At 42.5% G+C, this 20,625-nt stretch overlaps 2 protein-coding genes across 7 annotated transcripts in view; one reads left to right on the top strand and one right to left on the bottom strand.

Moving 5' to 3' along the window:
• CASK (calcium/calmodulin dependent serine protein kinase) overlaps window positions 1-20,625 on the top strand; it is a gene marked incomplete at both ends in the record, with an annotated part of 384,129 nt that overhangs the window by 207,072 nt on the left and 156,432 nt on the right. The gene's annotated exons all lie outside the window — the stretch shown is intronic.
• Window positions 18,089-19,243, bottom strand: GPR34 (G protein-coupled receptor 34; the record flags this gene model as incomplete). The annotated part of the gene is made up of 1 exon (XM_080718362.1): window positions 18,089-19,243. The coding sequence occupies one exon, from the start codon at window positions 19,241-19,243 to the stop codon at window positions 18,089-18,091; it is 1,155 nt and encodes a 384-aa protein (XP_080574488.1).

The raw sequence follows: 20,625 nt of genomic DNA, 5'->3' as shown, positions 1-20,625 counted from the left end.
TCAGAGCAAGTACAAGAGCAAGTCCACAGCTGAAGCGCCTTTTTTCTTTTGTTTTGTTGAGCTAGCCACTGAAGTCAACACTGTGACTTCCACGATATTCTGTTGGGCACCTAGAGCTGGGCTCCATTCAGCGTGAGAGGGGTGAACTGCAGGGCGTAGGACATGGTGGTCACGGAGAGCCATCTTAGAAACCGACCAACCACAGATACTGAGCCATTGTTCAACCAACAGAACCGGTGTGAGATCATTTATTGGAAAGCCTGGCTAGGTGGAAGTTTTGCCAGTTCTTCTTACTGTGCCCAGGTCCCTCTGCTTACTGCTGGAAAGTCACGGCTTGAGTTGGTGGGAAAGAAATCAGGTTTATTTAAGAGGGCCTCAAGAAGATGGAGGAGGACTATCTCCCTCTGAGCCCTTATGCGTACCTGGAGAACTCAGATGCATAGGAGGGTGTACGTGTACAACTGAAGTACACTGAAGGGCTTTTCTGTATACCTAGAGAATTCAGGTAGCCAAAAGGGCTCGAAGGAGGAGGGAAGCAAGGGACAGCAGTTCACCGGGTGTTCCGGTCTGTGGGCACTGTGAGGTCTGGCTTTGAGGCCTGGCCAGAGGAGATTGAGAACAAAAGAACCCCAGCAGTGCCGGGAAAGCGACCCTAACCATCCCCCTGACCCCAGCCTCATAAATCTACCTGTCCTGGCCCCCTGCCATGACCACCAGTGGGGAAAAGCCTCAACTGTCTAGTGATTCCTCCTTCCTAATGCCCCATAAAAAGCCCCTAGTCTGTAAGGCAGGGGCCCCTAACTCTCATGGACTCTCCCAGTCAGCTACCTCCTCCCAGATTTATCCCAAAATAAAATCTGTTCCTGCTGTTGAGCTGTGCACTTTTCCGAGATGATATTTACCAACACCTGTCCTCTAAGCACATGTCTCCCCCAGGGCCAGAGCAGCACAATAGACCTTGACCTCCTGGGGTGAGATATTCTTCAGGTGAACATCACAGCACCTTCCAGGCATGAACCTCCTGGTTCATGCACCAGGAGGGTTGTGGTACATTCTGATGTTGTCTGAAGTTCACCAGGTATTCTGGATTTTGCAAATCTAAAGAAAGATCATTAAGCAGCTAACTAATTATTTGAGCAGAACTTTTCTGTAGAATTTAGAATTCGGGCGAAGGGAGGGAGAGCAAGTCACCGGGGAGTTTACTTTGGTCTGCAAAGACCAACTCTCAAGCCTCTGCTGTTACATCCTTAGACTGTTTGCAGTTTTTAGTGCCCTATAGTTTTCTTAAACAGTACAATTCACTCAACGCATATTTATCTGAGTTTCAGCCATGCTAATAATGGCATGCAGAGGTCACCAAAGTGGTATGTTAGCCACAGAGCAGTTTAGGGTCTCTGTAAATTCAAGGGCAATTCCATCTGCAAGCCATGAATTCAGATCAGTAAGTGAGGTGGGATGCAGACGTCTCTATGAATTAGAAAACAAAGGGAACCATGAATTACCATGGGTCTGGAGGGTTTGGGGAAAGCAAAGGAAGGCAAGAGAAGAGAATACGCGCTGAGCAACAATTCCATGCCAGATATTTGAGGTATAGAAGCCCTAGAAGTCTGGCATGGTAGAGCATGCCTGCAATCCCAGTACTTGTGAGACTGAGACAGGAGGATCACAGGTTCCAGAACAGCCTCGGCAATTTAGTGAGACCCTCAACAACCTAGAAAGATCTCGTTTCAAAAGAAAAAAATATAAAGGGTTTAGGATGCAGCTTGGACATAGGACACCCCTGGATTCAGTCCAGTCCCTAGTAACACTAACACACACACACACACACGCACGCACGCACACATGCACACACGCACGCATATTACCGGTGGTCAAGGAGACATTTCAAGAATAATAAGAGAATCCCTGTGCTTGGGAGGTGGAGACAGGAGGATCTCGCAGGTTCAAAGCCAGCCTCGCCGGCTTAAGGGACCCTGTTTTCAAGTAAAAATATGTTTTTAAAAAAACCTAGGTGTCTGGGAGTGTAGCCCGGAGGTAGAAAGGTTTCCAGGAACCCCAGTACCGCACACAAAAAAAAGAATAATGAGAGTGTGTTGCAAGTTCTCTGTACAATAGGGTGCCCCTTTGGACTTTTCTTATTCAGGTCACCGGGGAGTTTACTTCGGTTCTCATTCATCTTTCCCAGCCTCCCCTTCAAAGTTCTGCTTCTGTTTGTACAAGTCCAAATGCTCTTGCCTAACAGTCCTAATTACTTCCTGTATCATCTGCCAAATAATTATCTTCTGAGCGTTCTCCGAGCCCTATGATCTGCCTCCTTGAAGTGTTAGTTTTCTTCAAGTCCTGTCTTGTGCTAAATTTTCTTGATACTCATGCGAGTAGCAAGTCTATTTATTTATTTTTTTAGTGGTGCTAGGGATGGGACCCAGGGGCATTAGACCTCTGAGCCACACCCCCAGCCCTATGTTATTTTTTTATTTTGAAACTACGTCTTGCTAAGTTACTGAGGACCTTGCTGAATTGCTGAGGCTATCCTCAAACCTTCCCTCTTCCTGTCTAAGCCTCCCAAGTAGTGGGGTTATAGATGTGCGCCACCATGCCCAGCTTCAAGTATGTTTTTAATCTGGCCCCAGAAATCCTTCGCAGTGGTTGAGGGAGAGTAGTCCAAGGGGCAGGTATGCGGACATTGTTTTGGCAAGCCATGGCAGGCTACAGATAGCAGGAGTATATTAAAGCTTTTCATACCCCCTTGATTCTCGGGTGTTAGAGCTCCTTATTATTTTTTTCTTGGCCAAAAAACACAGGACAGTTTAATCATACCTGAACTTTGGTGCTTCAACTCGAAAGTTACTTTCGGCTATCGAGCCAGGGTGTAAACCAGCTGCAATTGGCCATGTGAATGCTTTCCCTGACCAATCAGAAGTTCTGAGCATTGGGAGGCTGGTGGGCAGGAAGAGAAGTCTTGCCTAATTTTCTCCACTTTACACCTTCACATCCTAAAAATGATTCTCCTAAAAGGGGGGACAGTGGTGAGCCTTGCCCAGTTTCAATGCACACCAAGACCACCTTGCAGAGGAGCATGGCCCAGCCTGGTTACTCAAAGCTGTGGTTTTCAAGGCTCTTTGAGCCCCTGCGCTCTTCCGGATGTGGTGTCTGGCCGCAGCTCTGTTTCCAGTTACGCTGTTCTCCAGCCCTCGCCTCCTGCTATAGGCAGCTCTTAATCATGGGCGGCCCACCCTTTATCAGGGTGCAAAAAGGGACCTCTACTTGCTCTCTGTGTCGCAAAGGATTGAACCCAGATGCATTCTACCTCCGAGCTACACCCCAAGCCCTATTTTGTATTGTTATTTATTTGTTTTTATGGTGTTGGGGATTGAATCCAGGGGCATTCTACCTCCAAGCAACACCCCATCCTTGTTTGTTTGTTTGTTTGTTTGTTTGTTTGTTGCTGAGGCTTGAACCTAGGGGTCTTCTACCTCTAAGCTATACCTCCCCAGTCCCCTTTTTAAATTTTTGATTATTTGTTATGTATGTGTGGTACTGGGGATTGAACCCAGGGGATTCTACCTCCGAGCTATACCCCCAGCCCTGTTTTTTATTCTTTTTTTTTTTTTTTGGTGGTACTGGGGTTCCTGGAAGCCCTTCTACCTCCGGGATACACTCCCAGACCTATTTTACACTTTTTTACTTGGAAACAGGGTTTCTTAAGCCAGCGAGGCTGGCTTCGAACCTGCGCGATCCTCCTGTCTCCACCTCCCAAGCGCGGGGATTACAAGCGTGCGCCACCACACCCAGCGTTTATTCTTTTTTTGAAACAAGGTCTCATTAAGTTGTGGAAGGCCTCACTAATTTTCTGAGACTGGCCTTGAACACGCAATCCTCCTATCTCAGCCTCCCAAGTACTGAAATTACAAGCATGTGCCACCATACCTGGTTAAAATGTTGTTTGTTTGTTTGCTTGTTTGTTTGTTTATTGGTGCTGAGATTTGAACCCAGAGGGGCATTCTACCTCTGAGCTACATCCCCAGCCCTTTATATTTATCTGTTCTGAAATAGGGTCTTGCTAAGTTGCTGAGGCTGACCTTGAATTTATGAGCCTCCTTGCCTCAACCTCCCAAATATTGGAATTACTGATATGTGTGCCACCATTCTCTGCTTCTACTTGCTCTTAAGAGCTGATTTTCCATGAGACAGTGGGAGCATTTGTTTCAGTGCCTACTAAAAACAACAGAGAATACAGTACAAAGTTTCACCCCCCTTGGGGCGGGGGTTCTGCCTCTGAGGCATGTGCCATGGTATCAGATAGTTGGGACATTTATAATACTGCAGAAAAATTATTAGCCTCCTGAGAAAGGTGTAATGACAAAACATAAGTTGACCTGATAATCCAAGTTTCACTCTCCTGCCATTGTGGCTTTTGTCTTTTCATATAGGCCTCAGCGCACCGGCAAGACATCGTCTTTTAGGAATACCCAGCACAGAAATGCTGTAGCAGGTTCAGTGGCAGTCACAGAGCTGGGATTCCCTCTGAGGCAGCAGTTGGAAAACAGAGGAGCACTTAGAATGGTTAGTTGTTGGATGCAGTGGTGTATGCCCGTCATCCCATCCACCACTGCATCCAACAGCTAACCATTCTTTTCTATGGCTTCTTTGGAAAACCAAAAGTAAAGATTTCTGAAAATGAAGTATTTTATAAGAATCTAAAAATAATTTGGTCTCTTGTATTGTCATAGCACACGTGCGCGCACACGCGCGCGCGCGCACACACACACACACACACACCCTGGGAAAACAGCAACTTGGAATGCAGTGACATTAAGGTAATTAAGAGCTGGGCATGGTGGCGCACGCTTGTAATCCCAGTACTTGGGAGGCTGAGACAGGGGGATCGCAGGTTTGTGGCCAGCCTCAGCTACTTAGCGAGGTCCTCTGCAACTTAGTGAGACCCTGTTTCAAAATAAAGAGTTAATAGGGCTGAGGGTTCAGGTTCAATCCCCGGTACTGCAAAAAAAATAAAATAAAATAAAGGTAATTAAGAAGATGCCATGTATCAGTGTCCAGACTTCCCACCACTCTACAAGTCTCTTTCTAGGACCAAAGTTTCATGGTCATTCGTTTTATTACTGATTACTTCTTTTGAATTTCTAGGTAAAGTCATCTTAAAGTTAAATTATTTCTCCTTGTCACTTCCCAACCTTATTCAAGGGGAGAAAGAGAAAGAGACGTCGAGGGAAGATGAGGAAGAACTGGGTGTGTGAGGTCTTCCCCCTGGACCTGTTGGTGTGTGCATCCAGCTTCTCATACTCTTGGCACCAGTACTGAAGTAACAAGTTTTCCTGGGAAAATTAATAATAGGGCAAGACGTGGTGGCCCGCACTGGTAATCCTAGTACTTGGAAGGCTGACACTAAGGAGAATTGCAGGTTCAAGGACAGCCTCAGCAATTTAGTGAGGCTCTCAGCAACCTAGTGAGACCCTGTTCCCAAATAAGAAATAAAATTGGTCCGGGGATGTAGCTCAGAGGTAGAATGCCTCTGGGTTCAATTCCTACTACCACACAAAAAATTTAATGATAGGGCCAGTAGCAGTGGTGTGTGCCCCTAATCCCAGTACTGAGAAGGCTGATTCAGAAGGATCACAGGTTTGAGGACAAGCTCGTCAACTTAGCATGACTCTCAGCAGCTTACTGAGACCATGTTTCCAAATAATAAAAAGGGCTGAGGGTATAGTTTAGTGGTAGAATACTCGGGTTTAATACCCAATGCTACTACTAATAATAATGATAATAATAGTAATAATAATAGGGCTGAAGGTGTAGCCTTCCTAGCATGCTCAAGCTCTGGGCCCCATCCTCAGAACAGCCAGAACATTAACAATTAAAATGATACCCACTGAACTGTTTTATATATAATAATTAATAGATTTTAAAGCTATTTCTGAGATAGATGCTATTATTACTTTCATTTTCTAGATAAGCATAGGTCCACAGAGGATAAATGGCTTACCTGGAGTAATACAACTACTATATTGTAAGACTTAGAATCAACCCTAGGTACTGTAACTTCAAAGCCTGCATTCTTAGATGCAACGTGTGTGTGTGTGTGTGTGTGTGTGTGTGTGTGTGTGTGTTACTGGTGATTGAACCCAGTCAGGGGTATTCTACATCTGAGCTACACACCCAGCCCTATTTTATTTTATTTTTATTTTTTGAAACAGGGTGTTGCTAAATTGCTAAGAATCTCACTACTTGCTGAGTCTGTTTCGGAACCTATGATCCTCCTGATTCAGCCTCCCGGGTGTTGGGATTACTTGAGAATCATGTGTCGCCATACCTGGCTTAGATACTACTTTATACTGATTTCTTAACGTATATCACAGCACTCACAGAATCTGGTTTATTGCTTTGAATAGGTGATCAGGTATCCCCAATGACCATAATGTACCTGTTTCCGGATGACTAATATACCTGTTTCCAAATTTCCGTCTGGAAATTCATTAACTCCAACTCTGAATCCTAAAGGTGCCCTTTTCCCTTTGAAATCAATGAGTACTCTGAGATTCATATTTGCAGGCTACAAACACATCATTTCCCTCTCACACCGTGTATTTTAGCATCCATTGGTGATTCTGAATCAATGGTTTCATTGGTGTCTGCATTCTGGTAATCTGTTGGTAGTTGGAAGAGATGTTAAACTTGAAGTAGGCATTTTAAGGCATCACTCCAACCAAGTCTTGTTGTTTATCTATTTCTCAAGTAGCAACATATGTAGCAGAGTTTCTAATGTTTTCATGTTGCCTCCTCTTCCTTTTCCTCCAATGAAAGCCAACCTAAACGTGTTTTTAATAAAACAACTAAATTACTGATTCTTGGAGAGTAATAAGTTCTCTAGAGTTCCAGATCTCCAGAAATGCCTAGTAGGAAAAAAAAATCGGAAAGAAAAATCCAGTGTTAAATAACTTTAAACTCAAAAATCTCTCAAGTGGCTCATGGCTTGGGTGGCATTTTGGCCAGCAGAGGGCACTATATCACCGGCCCGCGTTCAAACCATAGCTCTCAGGCTGAAGGTGCCGCATGGCACTATTTTCCATGGGGAAGCTTCAAGCAATAGAAAAGTTTGGGTTTGGTGGCTTTATAAAATCCCTAATAAAATTATAAATTTCTTATTTTGATAGCTGAAAACCACTTTAAATGTGACAGGCTCAAAGTAACTGTAATAGGCAATGGATTTTTATACTTAAGAGAAACCCCGGTGCCACACATCCACCTTTAATAGGATTTGTCCTTGGAGATTATTTTGACTTGCATTTGTGATTATCAAAAGTGCCACCGTGGCAGAATATTAACACCCATAATTATCCTGGTGGTGAAAAGGAAAGCCTGACATTTTGTATGTGAAAGTTTTCATTACCGTCTTCTTTTTCTAACTCAGAAAAAATCATAGCAGTTGATGGATAGGATTTTAAAAAGCAAACAGTAATAACAGCTTTGTAATGAAAACAACAATTAATAAGTGTTATTTAAAGTATATTTTGCCTCTTAAACCTTTATCCTCCACTGTAGTCACTTCCTCCTGTTACTCTAACAATTATGTACATTCCTTCATCACCCCTACCCCTGTCTGGTGTGTGTGTGTGTGTGTGTGTGTGTGTGTGTGTGTGTGTGTGTGTTACTGGGGATGGAACCCAGGATCATTCTGCCTCTGAGCTACACCCTCAGCCCTATTTTTTATTCTTTATTTTGAAACAGGGTCTCACTGAGTTGCAAAGGGCCTCACTAAGTAGCTGAGGCTGGCCACTAACTGTGATACTACTGTCTAACATCCCAAGTACTGGGATTACTTGAGCCACCACGTATTTTTTTTTTTTTTGCCACCACACCCGGCTTCGTATTTTTTATTTTGAAACAAGGCTCACGAAGTTTCTGTGCACTGGCCTCAAACTTGAGATCCTCCATTCTTGGCCTCTCAAATGCTAAGATTATAGGTGGGCCTCACTACAACCAGCTTTTCCCTTCATCTTAAAAGATGCCCTAACGGGTTGCTGCATTATTCAGCTCTCTCCATCAAGGGGAACATATGCTTAGTTTTATTCCTGAGAACACACCAAATCTTTAGCAACCCCATTACGTCCCGTGCTGCAAAGATGTAGAAAGCATCCCTTTCTGGTCTGAAGGTGTAACTCCAGTGGCAGAGCGCGCACAGTCTGCCTAAGGCCATCAGTTCCAATCTCAGCACCGCAAGTAAAACTTTAAAAGAAAATACCTACATACACACACATGCATGCACACTTGACCTTTTAAAATAATCCAAGGTATTGTCTATTGTGTTAAGGAAATTTTTTTATTCATTGTTACCTTTTTAGATCGATTCCAAGCCAAGCATGGTGGTACATGCTTGTAATCCCAGTACTTAGGAGGCTGATCGCAGGTTCAAAGCCAGCCTTGGCAACTTAGCAAGACCCTGTTTCCAAATAAGAAATAAAATCAAGCTGGGAGTATAACTTGGAGGTAGAATGCCTCTGGGTTCAAAACCCAGCACCACAAAAGCACTAGATCTATTCATACATTCTCTTCATTTCTATTTTATGTAAATCATTTATTGCGGCATACCGAACCACCCCAGACTTGGTGGCTTAATATGGCAACCACTCATCACTCTCTGTTCTGTAGTTTGTCCGGGGTTCAGCAGCATAGTCATCTGCAGCTGAGCTGAGGCTCAGTGGGCCCAGACATCCTCAACCGCGTGTCTGGAGAGGCACCTGGGATGGTTGGGCAGGCTGCACATCCCTCTCTGTTGGACCTTTCATCCTGGACTTAATGACATGGAGAGCATCTCGGGGTTCCAAGAGTGTAGAACTAGCAGCTGCAAAGCCTCTTCCAGCCTTGTTCACATGTCATACAATGTCCACCATATTTTAGTGGTCAAAATAAATTTCAACACCTGCCCAGATTCAAAGAGTGAGGAAGTAGAGTTCATTCTGGATGAGGGAAGTGGCAGAGAATTTGGGGCCTTATTTTTAATCTACCACATTTCTTTTAATATGCTTGCAATTTTAAGATTCTAATTAGACTTCTCTGTTTTTTCCTTCAAAGGGAATGGTGAGACCATCTTTAATCTAGTGTATTTCCTTTAGTATGCTTGCAATTTTAGTGTTCTAACTAAACTTTTCTATTTTACTTCTATACTTGGTGCGGTGAAATGGCCCTTTCCTTGGGAATTACTGTAATATGTGTACCTCAGAGTCCACTCTTTCCTGAGTACTGTTTCTCAAAGAAAAGGAGATGATCCTTTGCAAAGGGGTGCCCACTGTGTCCCGTTTATATCCTGGTGCTGTTACATTCGTTTGGCTCTTCTTCACACTTAAGGGTATATTAAATATGCTATGAATCTTTTCTGTATTCCTTTGTATTTTTATCCTCTATAAATAGGCTCTCCTTTTCTTTTTTTAGTTCAAGGTATCAATCTAGTTTTCTTTTTCTTTTTGTGGTTCTGGAGATTAAACCCAGGGGCATTCTACCTCTGACCTATACTCCCAGCCCTTTTTATGTTGAAACAGAGTCTCCCTAAGTTACTGAGGCTGGCCCCAAATATGCAATTCCCCTGTCTTAGCCTCCCAGGCACTGAGATTATAAGCGTATGCCACCGTGCCCATCGACCTAGCTTTTTAGCAAAACTGGAAGGAAAGTGTGTTTCTGCGACTTCCCAGTGGTTTGTTCGATCCTGAGAGCTGGATAAATCCATTGGTGTCTCCAGTACTGGCTCATGAAAGGCTGTAGAAGGAAAACTAGGGCAGCAGGGCGGGGTAGCTTATGTCAAACCATTTGCCCACGCAACTCACATTCACTTACCTAGCTGCCACAGACATTTGGAGCCCATCATCCGCCGCGTAAGAGCTGACCCTGTGTGTTCCTGCGTTTTTCAAGCCTCACTACCCACAAAGGGGAACTGAATATGAGCATGCATGCAAACCTTACCAGTTCCCTTTGCAGCCAGCTGAACCTGTTGTCGTTAATATAGAGGAAACAGCATTGTTCTTTGAGTAAAAACTGGATTTCCACGTACGTCTGTAGCATTTCTGCTTTTGAGAGTTGGGGGTGGGTGGCACAAGAAAAGAGGGCACTGAATTGTGAGAAGGGCCATGAAAAGAGAAAGTAGAGAAACAGACAAAACTGAATGGGGGAAGAGGAAGAGGTGCTGCTGAGTATAGGGAAGGAAAAGAGCAGGGGGGGTGTCAGGGTGCTAGGCATTTTTAATGCGGTCTGGGGGTTAAAGCCAGAGGCATTCTACCTCTGAGCTAAAGTCCCATTCCTATTTTATTTTTTTTTAATTTGGAAACAAGGTCTGGCTCAGTTGCTGAGGGTCTTGCTAAGTTGTTGGGGCTGGCCTCAAACTGTGGTCCTCCTATCTCAGCCTCCCAAGTACTGGAATTACAGGCATGTGCCTGTACACTTGGCTTGGAAATACCTGATAATTTATATTTTAAAAAAACAGAAGAGGCAGGAAACATAGACAGGAACTATCTACTGAGGAATAGTCTGGAAAAGCTATGCCAACAGTATTGATGGGAAGCATTAAGAATGCTGAACTAGAAACTTGATGTTGAACTAAATCTGAACATTGGACACAGTAGAGTAATTGTCATTCCCAGAGTAATTGTCATTCCCACCAGAGTTCATACTACTGAGTTGGGTTTCTAGTGCAGGGGCCTTGTCCTCATTTGACAATGCAGTGTGATGACCAGTTTGGCTACCCTGATTGCAAAGAATGAAGCCAAGGATTGGGTCTGTTTTAGTATAATTTCTTCTGGCATCTCATTCGATACCTTCAAGTTTTTCTACTTGTTCCAATTTCAGAGTACGATTCTGACGAGCATACAGCGCGATGGATCTGCTACCTTTCCTGTCCTATGCATTGCTATTCATAAAAGCTAGCCAGGCATGGCAGCACAGGCCTGGAACCCCAGTACTTGGGGCGCTGAGACAGGAGAACCACAGACTCAAGGACAGGCTCAGCAAATTAGCAAGACTCTCAACAAGCTAGGAAGACCCCATTTCAAAATAAAGAAATAAAAAGGGCTGAAATTCAGAAGTAGAATGATCCTGGGTTCAATCCTCAGTACTGCAAAATATATATGAAAGCTAAGGGTAAATGTGTGTGTGTGTGTGTGTGTGTACGCGCGCGTGCACACCTGCGTGCCCATGCATGTGTGTGTTTACTGAGGATTGAACCAGGGGCTTTTTACCTCTGAGCTACTCCTCCAGCTCTTTTTGTTTTGAAACAGAGTATCACTGGGTTGCTGAGGCTGTCCTCAAACTTTGAGTACTCCTGTCTCAGCCTCCCAAATACTGGGATTACAGGCATGTGCCGCCAAACCCTGCCAACTATTCTTCCAATCCATAAAATTAGATAAACACTTGTGCTTTGATATACATTGCTTAAAAGACTAAGTTAAAGAACTGATAGATAAAACTATAATCAAACAGCTTAGCATTTTGGTTACAAATAGTACAGAGGTGTTAAGTCAGGTATTCCCTGAAAATGAATATAGAAATGTTTTCTGAGCACTCCAAGCACTCGCCGCCATACCCAGCAGTGATCCCCTTTCTTGACTTACTTCGTCCTCTCATTTGATCCAGATCAGCTCCTAATGTGTATCTCCCTAGTTCTGATGTTTACTCTCAGCTTCTGACCATTCCATTTTGTATATTTCCTCTGTCTTCCCTTGGCACATACTGAATGTTTCCTACTTGCCAGGTGCATTTCTTTAACTCAGGCCTTGTAACAGCCCTTTCTCTCAGTAGAGGATATAGAGCTTTTCCAACATTACACAGTAAGCAGTGGAGCCCAAGATTGAACTCCAACAGTCAAACTATAGCACTCATGCTTTTAACCTGTCTTTCACGTTGTCTCTTGGCTCATATCTCTCTCTCTCTCCCTCTCTCTCTCTCTCTCTCTCTCTCTCTCTCTCCCTCCCTCCCTCCCTCCCTCCCTCCCTCTCTCTCTCTCTCTCTCTCTCTCTCTCTCTCTCCCTGTATTACTGAGGATTGGACTCAGCTTCCCAAGTACTAGGATTCCTAGCATGTACCACCATGCCTAGCTTGGTTCATTATTTATGTTGTTGAGCTAAGAAAACATGTGGGATTCAGCTTCAACATAATTCTTACCAGTCGGGTCATAGTAGTCCACATCCATTGGCCAAGGTGAATCCCCTGAACTGTGTTTGGATGGTAATACCATCATTTTCCCGGCCCTCCTTCCTAATTTTCTTCACCCCCTAGTGAAGGGCCAGCTATTTCCTTATATATGCTAATATATTTAATCAGGTCCTCTGGTCGAAGAGGATTTTCTATCTCTTTAAAAATATTTTACATATCTGTACATATATGTTTGGGTTTTATAGTTTAATGCTCAGAAAACATTTCTATATTCATTTTCAGGGAATACCTGACTTAACACCTCTGTACTATTTGTAACCAAAATGCTAAGCTGTTTGATTATAGTTTTATCTATCAGTTCTTTAACTTAGTCCTTTAACCAATGTATATCAAAGAACAAGTGTTTATCTAATTTTATGGATTGTAAAATAGTTTGCAGGGTTTGGCGGCGCATGCCTGTAATCCCAGTATTTGGGAGGCTGAGACAGGAGGATCACAGGTTCCCGGACAGCCTCAGCTACATGATGGCATCCTGTTTCCAAACAAAACATAAAAAGGGCTGGGGTGGAACTTGGAGGTACAGTGCCCCTAGGTTCAATAGAAAAAGAAGGAAAAAAAGGAGGAAAAGGATAAAAAGATGTTATGTTTTTTGTGGTGCCTGACCCAAAAAAAAAAAAATGTGCAAAGTAAAAGACAAGCACATTAGAGTAGAAGTTATTTGCAACGCATATAGATGAGAAATGATTCGAGTTCAGAATATATAAAGAACTACAATTAAAAAAGAAAGAAAGGGGAAAAGGAAAAGGAGAGGTACAGATATGAACAGGCCGTTCACCCAAAAAGAAACCTATGTGAGATGATGCTCCGTTTCACTATTAATCAGGAAAGTGCAAATTAAAACCATAATGAGATACCATCTCACACCAATCAGATGGACAAAAATCAGTAGATGTGACAAAACCAAGTGTTAACGAAGACATGGGTAAATAGGAACTCATTTTGGCCTAGCTGGGGAAGAGGTGTATAATTGGTAAAACTACTTCTGTCAACCCTAGAGAAGCTCCACATACCGCCACAGGGCGTACAGATGACTTCGCTCGATCATGGTTTCTAATAGTGGAAGAAGTGGAAAATACCTAATTGCCCATTGTTAAGGGAAATGGGGAAATGAGCTGGTGTTTATTCAAACAGGAAAGCACTGCATGGGTGAATGAGTGAATACATGAATGAGTGAATGAATGAATGAAACCAACATGTATCAAGGTGGACAAACATAATTAGGGGGAAATGACGGGATGTAACTGTAAGACACCATTTATGCAAGTTTTTGAAACAAAAAAAAATGCATATTGCTTTGCACCCTTGTGTCGTAAAAGTCCAAAGATGTCCATCAGAGGATACATGCTAACTTTAGGAAGTAGACTTGGGGGGGTACGAGGCAAACTTTAGTGCATCTAACTTTCTGGATTGTGTGTCTGGGTATAAGAGAGATTTTAAGGAGACCAAAACATCAACATCTGTTCAGTTTGGATGATGGGTACTTAGCTGCCTATTACGTTGTATGGTTTTTTCATTTGTTTGTTTTACTTTTTGTACGCTCTGAAATGTTTAGTTAGTTTAAAAATTATATGTGAAATTACAACCAGATTATAGCTAACGGGTAAACTGTTGTTCCTGAAATAATCTGCATGGCTTATTAAAACTAAAAGAGATTCTATGTATCGTCAACACCCCATATCTAAATTATAATTACAAACCTTTTCCAAAGAGCATCTTGTGCTGGTTCTTTATGCATTTCATGGGCTAGAATCCAAAGCTGCTCGAGTCTCATTTCATTCTTTCCTTCTATTCCACCTGTCTGATGCTGTTCTGTATTCTCATTTGTGTTCCAAATAGAGCTTTCGGGTGCATAAATGTGGGATAGCTAGAAAACCAGTCTTGAGGATTGGATGTGTGTGTGTGGGGGGGGGTACTGGGGATGGAACCCAGGGGCATTCTACCTCCGCCCTATTGTTTTTATTCTTTATTTTGAAACAGGGTCTCACTGAGTTTTAAAGAGCCTCACTAAGTAGTAGCTGAGGCTGTCCTTAAACCACGATCCTCCTATATCAGCCTCCCAAATGCTGGGATTACAAGCATATGCCACTACACCCAGCTTGGATTTGGATTTTTTGACATCACACAATATTGATGGATGAATGATAAGCATAATTTTTTGCCCCAGATACATATTAATGGCAATTTAGGATTTTTTAGAATCAAGACATCTCAGCCAATCCTTTTGTGCCTGGGTAGACTGTAAAGAAAAGGGAAAGGATTGTCTTAGCAGAAACAATATATACGAAATGGAAATTTATCAACTTGCATCTCCTCTTAAGGAAAGTCCAGTTATTGCTTACATCACAATGCAGTGTAAGCTAAATGATGTGAGCACCTAGCACAGTGCTAGAGGCACCTAACACAGTGAGTGAATAAATAAATAAATAAAATGATTACTTTGACTTTTATGGGCACTGGGGATTGAACCTTTGAGCTACACCAGCAGCCCTATTTTATTTTTAAAACTCTTGAAACATGGTCTCACTGAGCTGCGCAGGGCCTTGATAAATTGCTGAGGCTGGCCTCAAACCCATCTTCCTATCTCAGCCTCCCAAGGACTAAGATTACAAGCATGTCCCACCACGCCCAGCTTACTTTGCTTCATCATTCTGTTGCATGTGATGAACCTGAAGGAGGGAGATAGGAAATTTAGGACAAACCTTCCAGCGCTGTGCCCATTGTTAGAATCACCAACCAAACCATCTACAAACCCAGCCTGAGCTGAGGGGCTGCACCGGTCACTCATCGGTCCTATAGCTAGGACAAGTGACGGTGTGCCCTTCACCATGAGAGCATGCCGTAGTTTCTCTCTCATCCGAGTTGACATAATTCAGATTCTACTTTAAGTTGCCAATGCTTGCTTGCAGTGAAAATACAAACTTCTTTAAATCTTAGGGTACGTTGGTACCTAACAAAAGGCTCTCCAGTAAATGTTGTCAGCTGCAAGCTGACCTAGGCCATTGACCCTACCCTATAGATAAAGGTCATGAAAATCCCTCACTGAGTGAGGCGTAATCCCAGTATTTGGGAAACTGAGAAAGGAGGACCATAGGTTCAAGGTCAGCCTCAGAAACTTAGCAGGACTCTCAGCAACCCAGTGAGACTTGTTTCAAAATAAAAAATAAAATAGTGCTGGGAGAATAGCTCAGAGGTAGAATGCCCCTGGGTCCAATCCCTAGCACCAAAAAAGGAAAAAAAAAGGGAAAAAATTTCTCACTGCTTAAGAAAAAAGAAAATCTCTCACTGCCTGATGTAAATGAAATAAAGGCAGAAATGTAGTCTCCTGGGCATGGGGGCAGCCTGAGCTACCATCAATTTTATGTAAATACCTCAAATGAACAAATCTTACATGTGAATTAAATAGATGCACCCAAAATCAGAAGTAGTCAAATGGGGCTGGGTGTGGCATCACACGCCTGTAATCCCAGCACCTGGGAGGCTGAGACAGGAGGATGGCAAGTTCAAAGCCAGTTCTCAGCAATTTAACAAGACCCCAGTAACTTCATGAGACTCTGTTTTCAAATAAATAATAAAATAGGGTTGGGGGGTGTAGCTTGGAGGGTAGAATGGCCCTGGCTCAATCTCAAGCACCACGGAAAAAAAAGTAATAAAGTGGTAGAAAGCAGCCTAAGAAAGGTTGAAGCCAAGGGAGTTTAGATAGGGCAGCGTGTCCATTTCTAGGAGCAGAAAACAGGCCCTGAGTTCTCCACATGAGCTTGTTTCAGTCTCATGCATATGCATTTGGGGCACAACTTAGTATGTCTGTGCTGTTTTCACCACGTTGGAAGCTTTCCCATGGGTACCTAAGTGGGGGTGCTAGGGAGAAGTGTGCATGCAGTGAGTTTAGCCTTCTGGTATCTATGGCTGACTTCTTGTCGGCTAGGTAGGGAATCCCCATATTTCCTTTTTGAGGGCTTGCTTAATTTCCCTTCAGGTCTATCTCTATTTTACCTGACCTGCTCATTTCTTTTCTCTCTCTCTCTCTCTCTCTCTCTCTCTCTCTCTCTCTCTCTCTCTCTCTCTCTCTTTGTGGTACTAAGGATAGAACCCAGGGACATTGTACCTCTGAGCTATACCCCCAGCCCTATTTTTTAGTATTTAAAATTTTTGAAACAGGGTCTCACTGAGTTGCAAATGGCCTCGCTAAGTAGCTGAGGCTGTCCACAACCCGTGATCCTCCTGAATGCTGGGATTACAAGCTTGCACCACCATGCCCGGCTGACCTGCTCATTTCTATCTGGCTGCCTAACACACCTACCACCCAGATTGTATAGACATTAACATTGTGTCCTGTTTGTATCAAATCTCTCCAGATGTGGAGTACCATTCAGTCCTTCTTCAAGACAATGAACTAGGCGACTCAAGGAAATCTCAAAAGGAATGTTGAGTAAAGAAGAAACCCACACTGAATTGCAAGAGAGCATGGACCACATGAAATTATTTTACCTAAAATACAAAAACATAGCAAGAGCTTATTTTTGTAGATCCATATATCTAAACACATATACATCCAACAAAAACACAAAACAGACATGGTAATATATGTCAAATACACACACTTAAAGTAGACGATTAAATCATAAACTATAACATTGTTTTACACGTTTCTATATTGTACGTAAATTATTTCATGCGGCCCATGCCCTCTTGCAATTTGGTGTGTGTTTCGTTTTTACTCAACATTTATTTTGAGATTTTCATGTGTTGATGCCCATGGGTGGAATCCATTGCATTGGAGTATTCTGTGGTCCACGTTGTGAACAAAGCACAGTTGACTCTTTCAGGCTTTCGCAGATGAATGCTTTGTTGTTTCCAGTTATTTAGTATACTGAGCATCATTACTTCTGTGTTTTTGTGTACATATTTGAGCGATTCTGCGCCATGCCTGTCTCACAGTGGACTTGCTGGAGTGTTAAGTACGCACGCTTTCTATTTGACACTGGCAGAGTATGGCTGAGTTGACCAAATCATTTATGAATCTGTCTTAAGTAAGGTTCAGTTTTAAGTCCGTGTCAGCTACTAACTTCTTAGCTTCTCTATTCATTTGTACTATCCATTCTGTATTGTATACTCTTCATATTTTTATCTAAGCAATGATAGACTACCTCATTTTTATTAGAATTTTATTATCGTTTTACCTGTTAATAGAGATTTAGGCATAAATGAATACAGTAGCAAATGATACAAGCTTTTTAAATGACAAGCTTATGTTTTCTGACATCTTCAGTCCCCGAATCACTTAACTTTTAAACAAATTCTAAATTAGTATCAAGTGCTTGATTTTAGTAAGTACTGACTTGAAAAATGACAGAGCTTCCTTGAGTTATTTGGATGTTAAAGGCATGAATTTCACATAACTTTATAGTGCATGTTAAGAGTGTCAGCATAACAGTGGCCAGGTATGGTGGCGCACGCCTATAATATCAGTACTTGAGAGGCTGAGATCAGGGGATCACAGGTTCAAGGCCAGCCTCAGCAATTTATCAAGACCCTCAGCAACTTAACAAGACTCTGTTTCAAATTTTTTAAAAAATAAAAAGGGCTGGGGGTGTAGCTGAGTGGTATAGCATCCCTAGGTTAAATCCCCAGTACCAAAAAAAAAGTGTTAGCTTAACAATGTATTTTGAGGAAATTTTGCATAGAGATTTGAAATCTAGTGATGAATGTAAGCTTTCTTTTGCCTCGAAGTATCTTGCAATTGAGCAAGTGAAATATAGCACCTAGGAGCAGAGCTCTGAGAAGGTCTGAGTTTTGTAAATACTAGGGCTTTGGTTCACGATTGTTTAGATCTTCGGGGAATCAAGAGGCTGGACTTGTCATTCTTTTGAGTGTGCTCGCCTCAAGTGCTTCTAGAGCTGGGCTGAATTTTGGCTGCTGCAGATGTGTCATGCAGGGAATATCCCGGTTTAAATTCCGAGGTACTTTCGCTTCTGCTTGCTTCACTTTGAAAGCGTCTAAAAAGAATTTGGCACATTATTTTGCGAATATTACTGGACATCAGGAAATACATGACTGGGTCCAAGCAGCTATTGAAAGAGGAGAGCACCAGCATGATTTCATTGGTTTTGTGAACGATTTCCTTCCAGTCGCAAGACGATGCGTTTAGCTGTGCAAAAATGTAGAGGAACCGAAAGGTGTGATAGGGGACAAAACATATGGTAAAAATGATCAGCACAATGAAGGAATTCCGGGCTGTGGTGGCGTATTTACCAGAATTTGGAAATTTTGACCTCCTTTTAGAAATCCTCAAAAGATTCTTTCCAATCTTAATGTATGAAAGGATTATCAGTAGGAAAATGAGCCAGAACATGAGTACAAGAATGAAGTTAAAAATTGCTTCGCCTTTTGCATTATGTTTGTCTCTGTAATGGAAGCACATGGTGGAATTGTGCCCTCCTTTCTTAAGGGTTAAAATGATCATAGTTAGAAATCCAGCAAGAGCAATCGCCCACACAATAAAGCACACATAAATACTTTGTTTGGTCGTTATGGCCCTCCGCTGCTGTACAGAGCGATTGATTTTGATGTAGCGATCCAAGCTGATGAATCCAAGCAAAATAATGCTAATGTACATATTCATGTAAAATAGTGTTCCCACCACCTTGCACAGAATCACACCCATTGTCCATTTGTTTCCATTAATGTGGTACATTATTCGGAAAGGGAGGCAGAAGATGAGGAGAAGGTCTGCAATAGCTACATTGAGCAGGTAAATTTGAATGGAATTTCTCTTGCGGTGGATGCCCAGAAATACATACAGGGCAATTATGTTCCCAACTAGTCCCACAACAAAAATAACAGAGTAGAAGGTTGTGAGCACAGTAGACAGTAATTTTTCATCCATGAAACAGTTAGTAACATTTGATGTTCCTGAGAAGTTTGGGGAGGCTTGGTCACTGTCATTTGTTATAAAGCGTGTTCCCTGGGAGGAGCAAGGCCAGCCATCAACAGAGGTGGTCGTCATTGTTACTGTGTGACTTGTCATTGTTACCATGTGACTTCTCACTGTCTTCTGCAGGGATCAGAAAGGGGTGCCGAATGACATGATCCCTTCGTGTAGATCTTACTCTTCCAATTTTTCCTGTAACAGAATGCCCAACATTGAGTTATTTGCTATTTGAATAACAGCTATCTTAACTCAAAACCATAAATAATAAATGACTTATTTTCAGACATTATAAGAAACTTTACTGTTTTCCTACCCTGGACAGTTTGGATATCAATACCATGTATATAGCAGCATTATCATATCACAGAACAGGCACATATAGTAGGAGCATCCTGCACTAACCTTTTTAGAGTTATGGCCTACACTCAGAGTTTGTTCAAATAAATATGGGGGAGCCAGGCATGGTGGTGCACACTTGTAATCCCAGTACTTGGGAGGCTGACACGGGAGGATCACAAGTTGGAGAACAGCCTCAGCAAGTAGTGAGACTTCTCATCAAAATAAAAATGAAATAGGGCTGAGAGGCTAGCATGGTGGTAGAATGCCCTGGGCTTCATCCCTGGTACCACAATAAATAAATAAATAAATAAATAAATAAATAAATAAATAAATAAATGGAAAGCCCACCAAGTGCTGTGTGCATGGATCACTATCACTATGAACTACATTATGATATGCGACTACAGTAAAAGTAAAAATAAATAAATAGGCAGGTATGGTGATACACACCTATAATCCAAATCCTTGGAAGTCTGAGATAACGGGATTGCAAATTTGAGGCCATCCTGCATTAACTTAGCAAGACCCGATTTCAAAATAAAAAAAAGGCTGAGGGTAGCCAGGAGTGATGACTCACACCTATAATCCCTTGAGAGGCTGAGACAGAAGGGTTGCAGGTTCTAGACCAACCTCAGCAACTTAGCGAGGCCCTCAGCAATGTAATGAGTTCCTGCTTCAAAATAAAAATGTAGGGCTATGGATGTAGCTCAGAGGTAGAAGGCCTCTGGGTTCGACCTCCAGTGCCAAATAATAAATAAGTAACTGAACTATAAGAGCTTCCTTTCTTAAAGAGGTTGTTATGTGAATAGAGATGGAGGTGAAGAGAAATGACAGCTCTTATTTTTCAAAGAAGAGCATCAGTTTCCCTAAACACCATCACAGCCATGAGCGAGTTGGACCCGCTGCCAGCCCTGCCCCGCTTTAGAAATGCTTCCTGCCTTGCCCCTTGCCATTCATTCATTTTGATGCATGTTGCCAGCTGGCGTGTGACAGATAAATTGTGATGATCTCTCATCCCACAGTGGGAATAGGATGCTAAATTTCTTTCTTCTCAACCCAAGACCAAAGTAGGAGTATTAGAATCATTTGCTTACAGGAGCATGCAGTTAACATAACAGACCAAGAAAGCCAGCACCCGTTTCCTTACA

Source organism: Muscardinus avellanarius, assembly GCF_963383645.1.
Source record: "Muscardinus avellanarius genome assembly, chromosome: X".
NCBI lineage: Eukaryota > Metazoa > Chordata > Mammalia > Rodentia > Gliridae > Muscardinus > Muscardinus avellanarius.
This window is presented reverse-complemented; position numbering and strand designations above follow the sequence as displayed.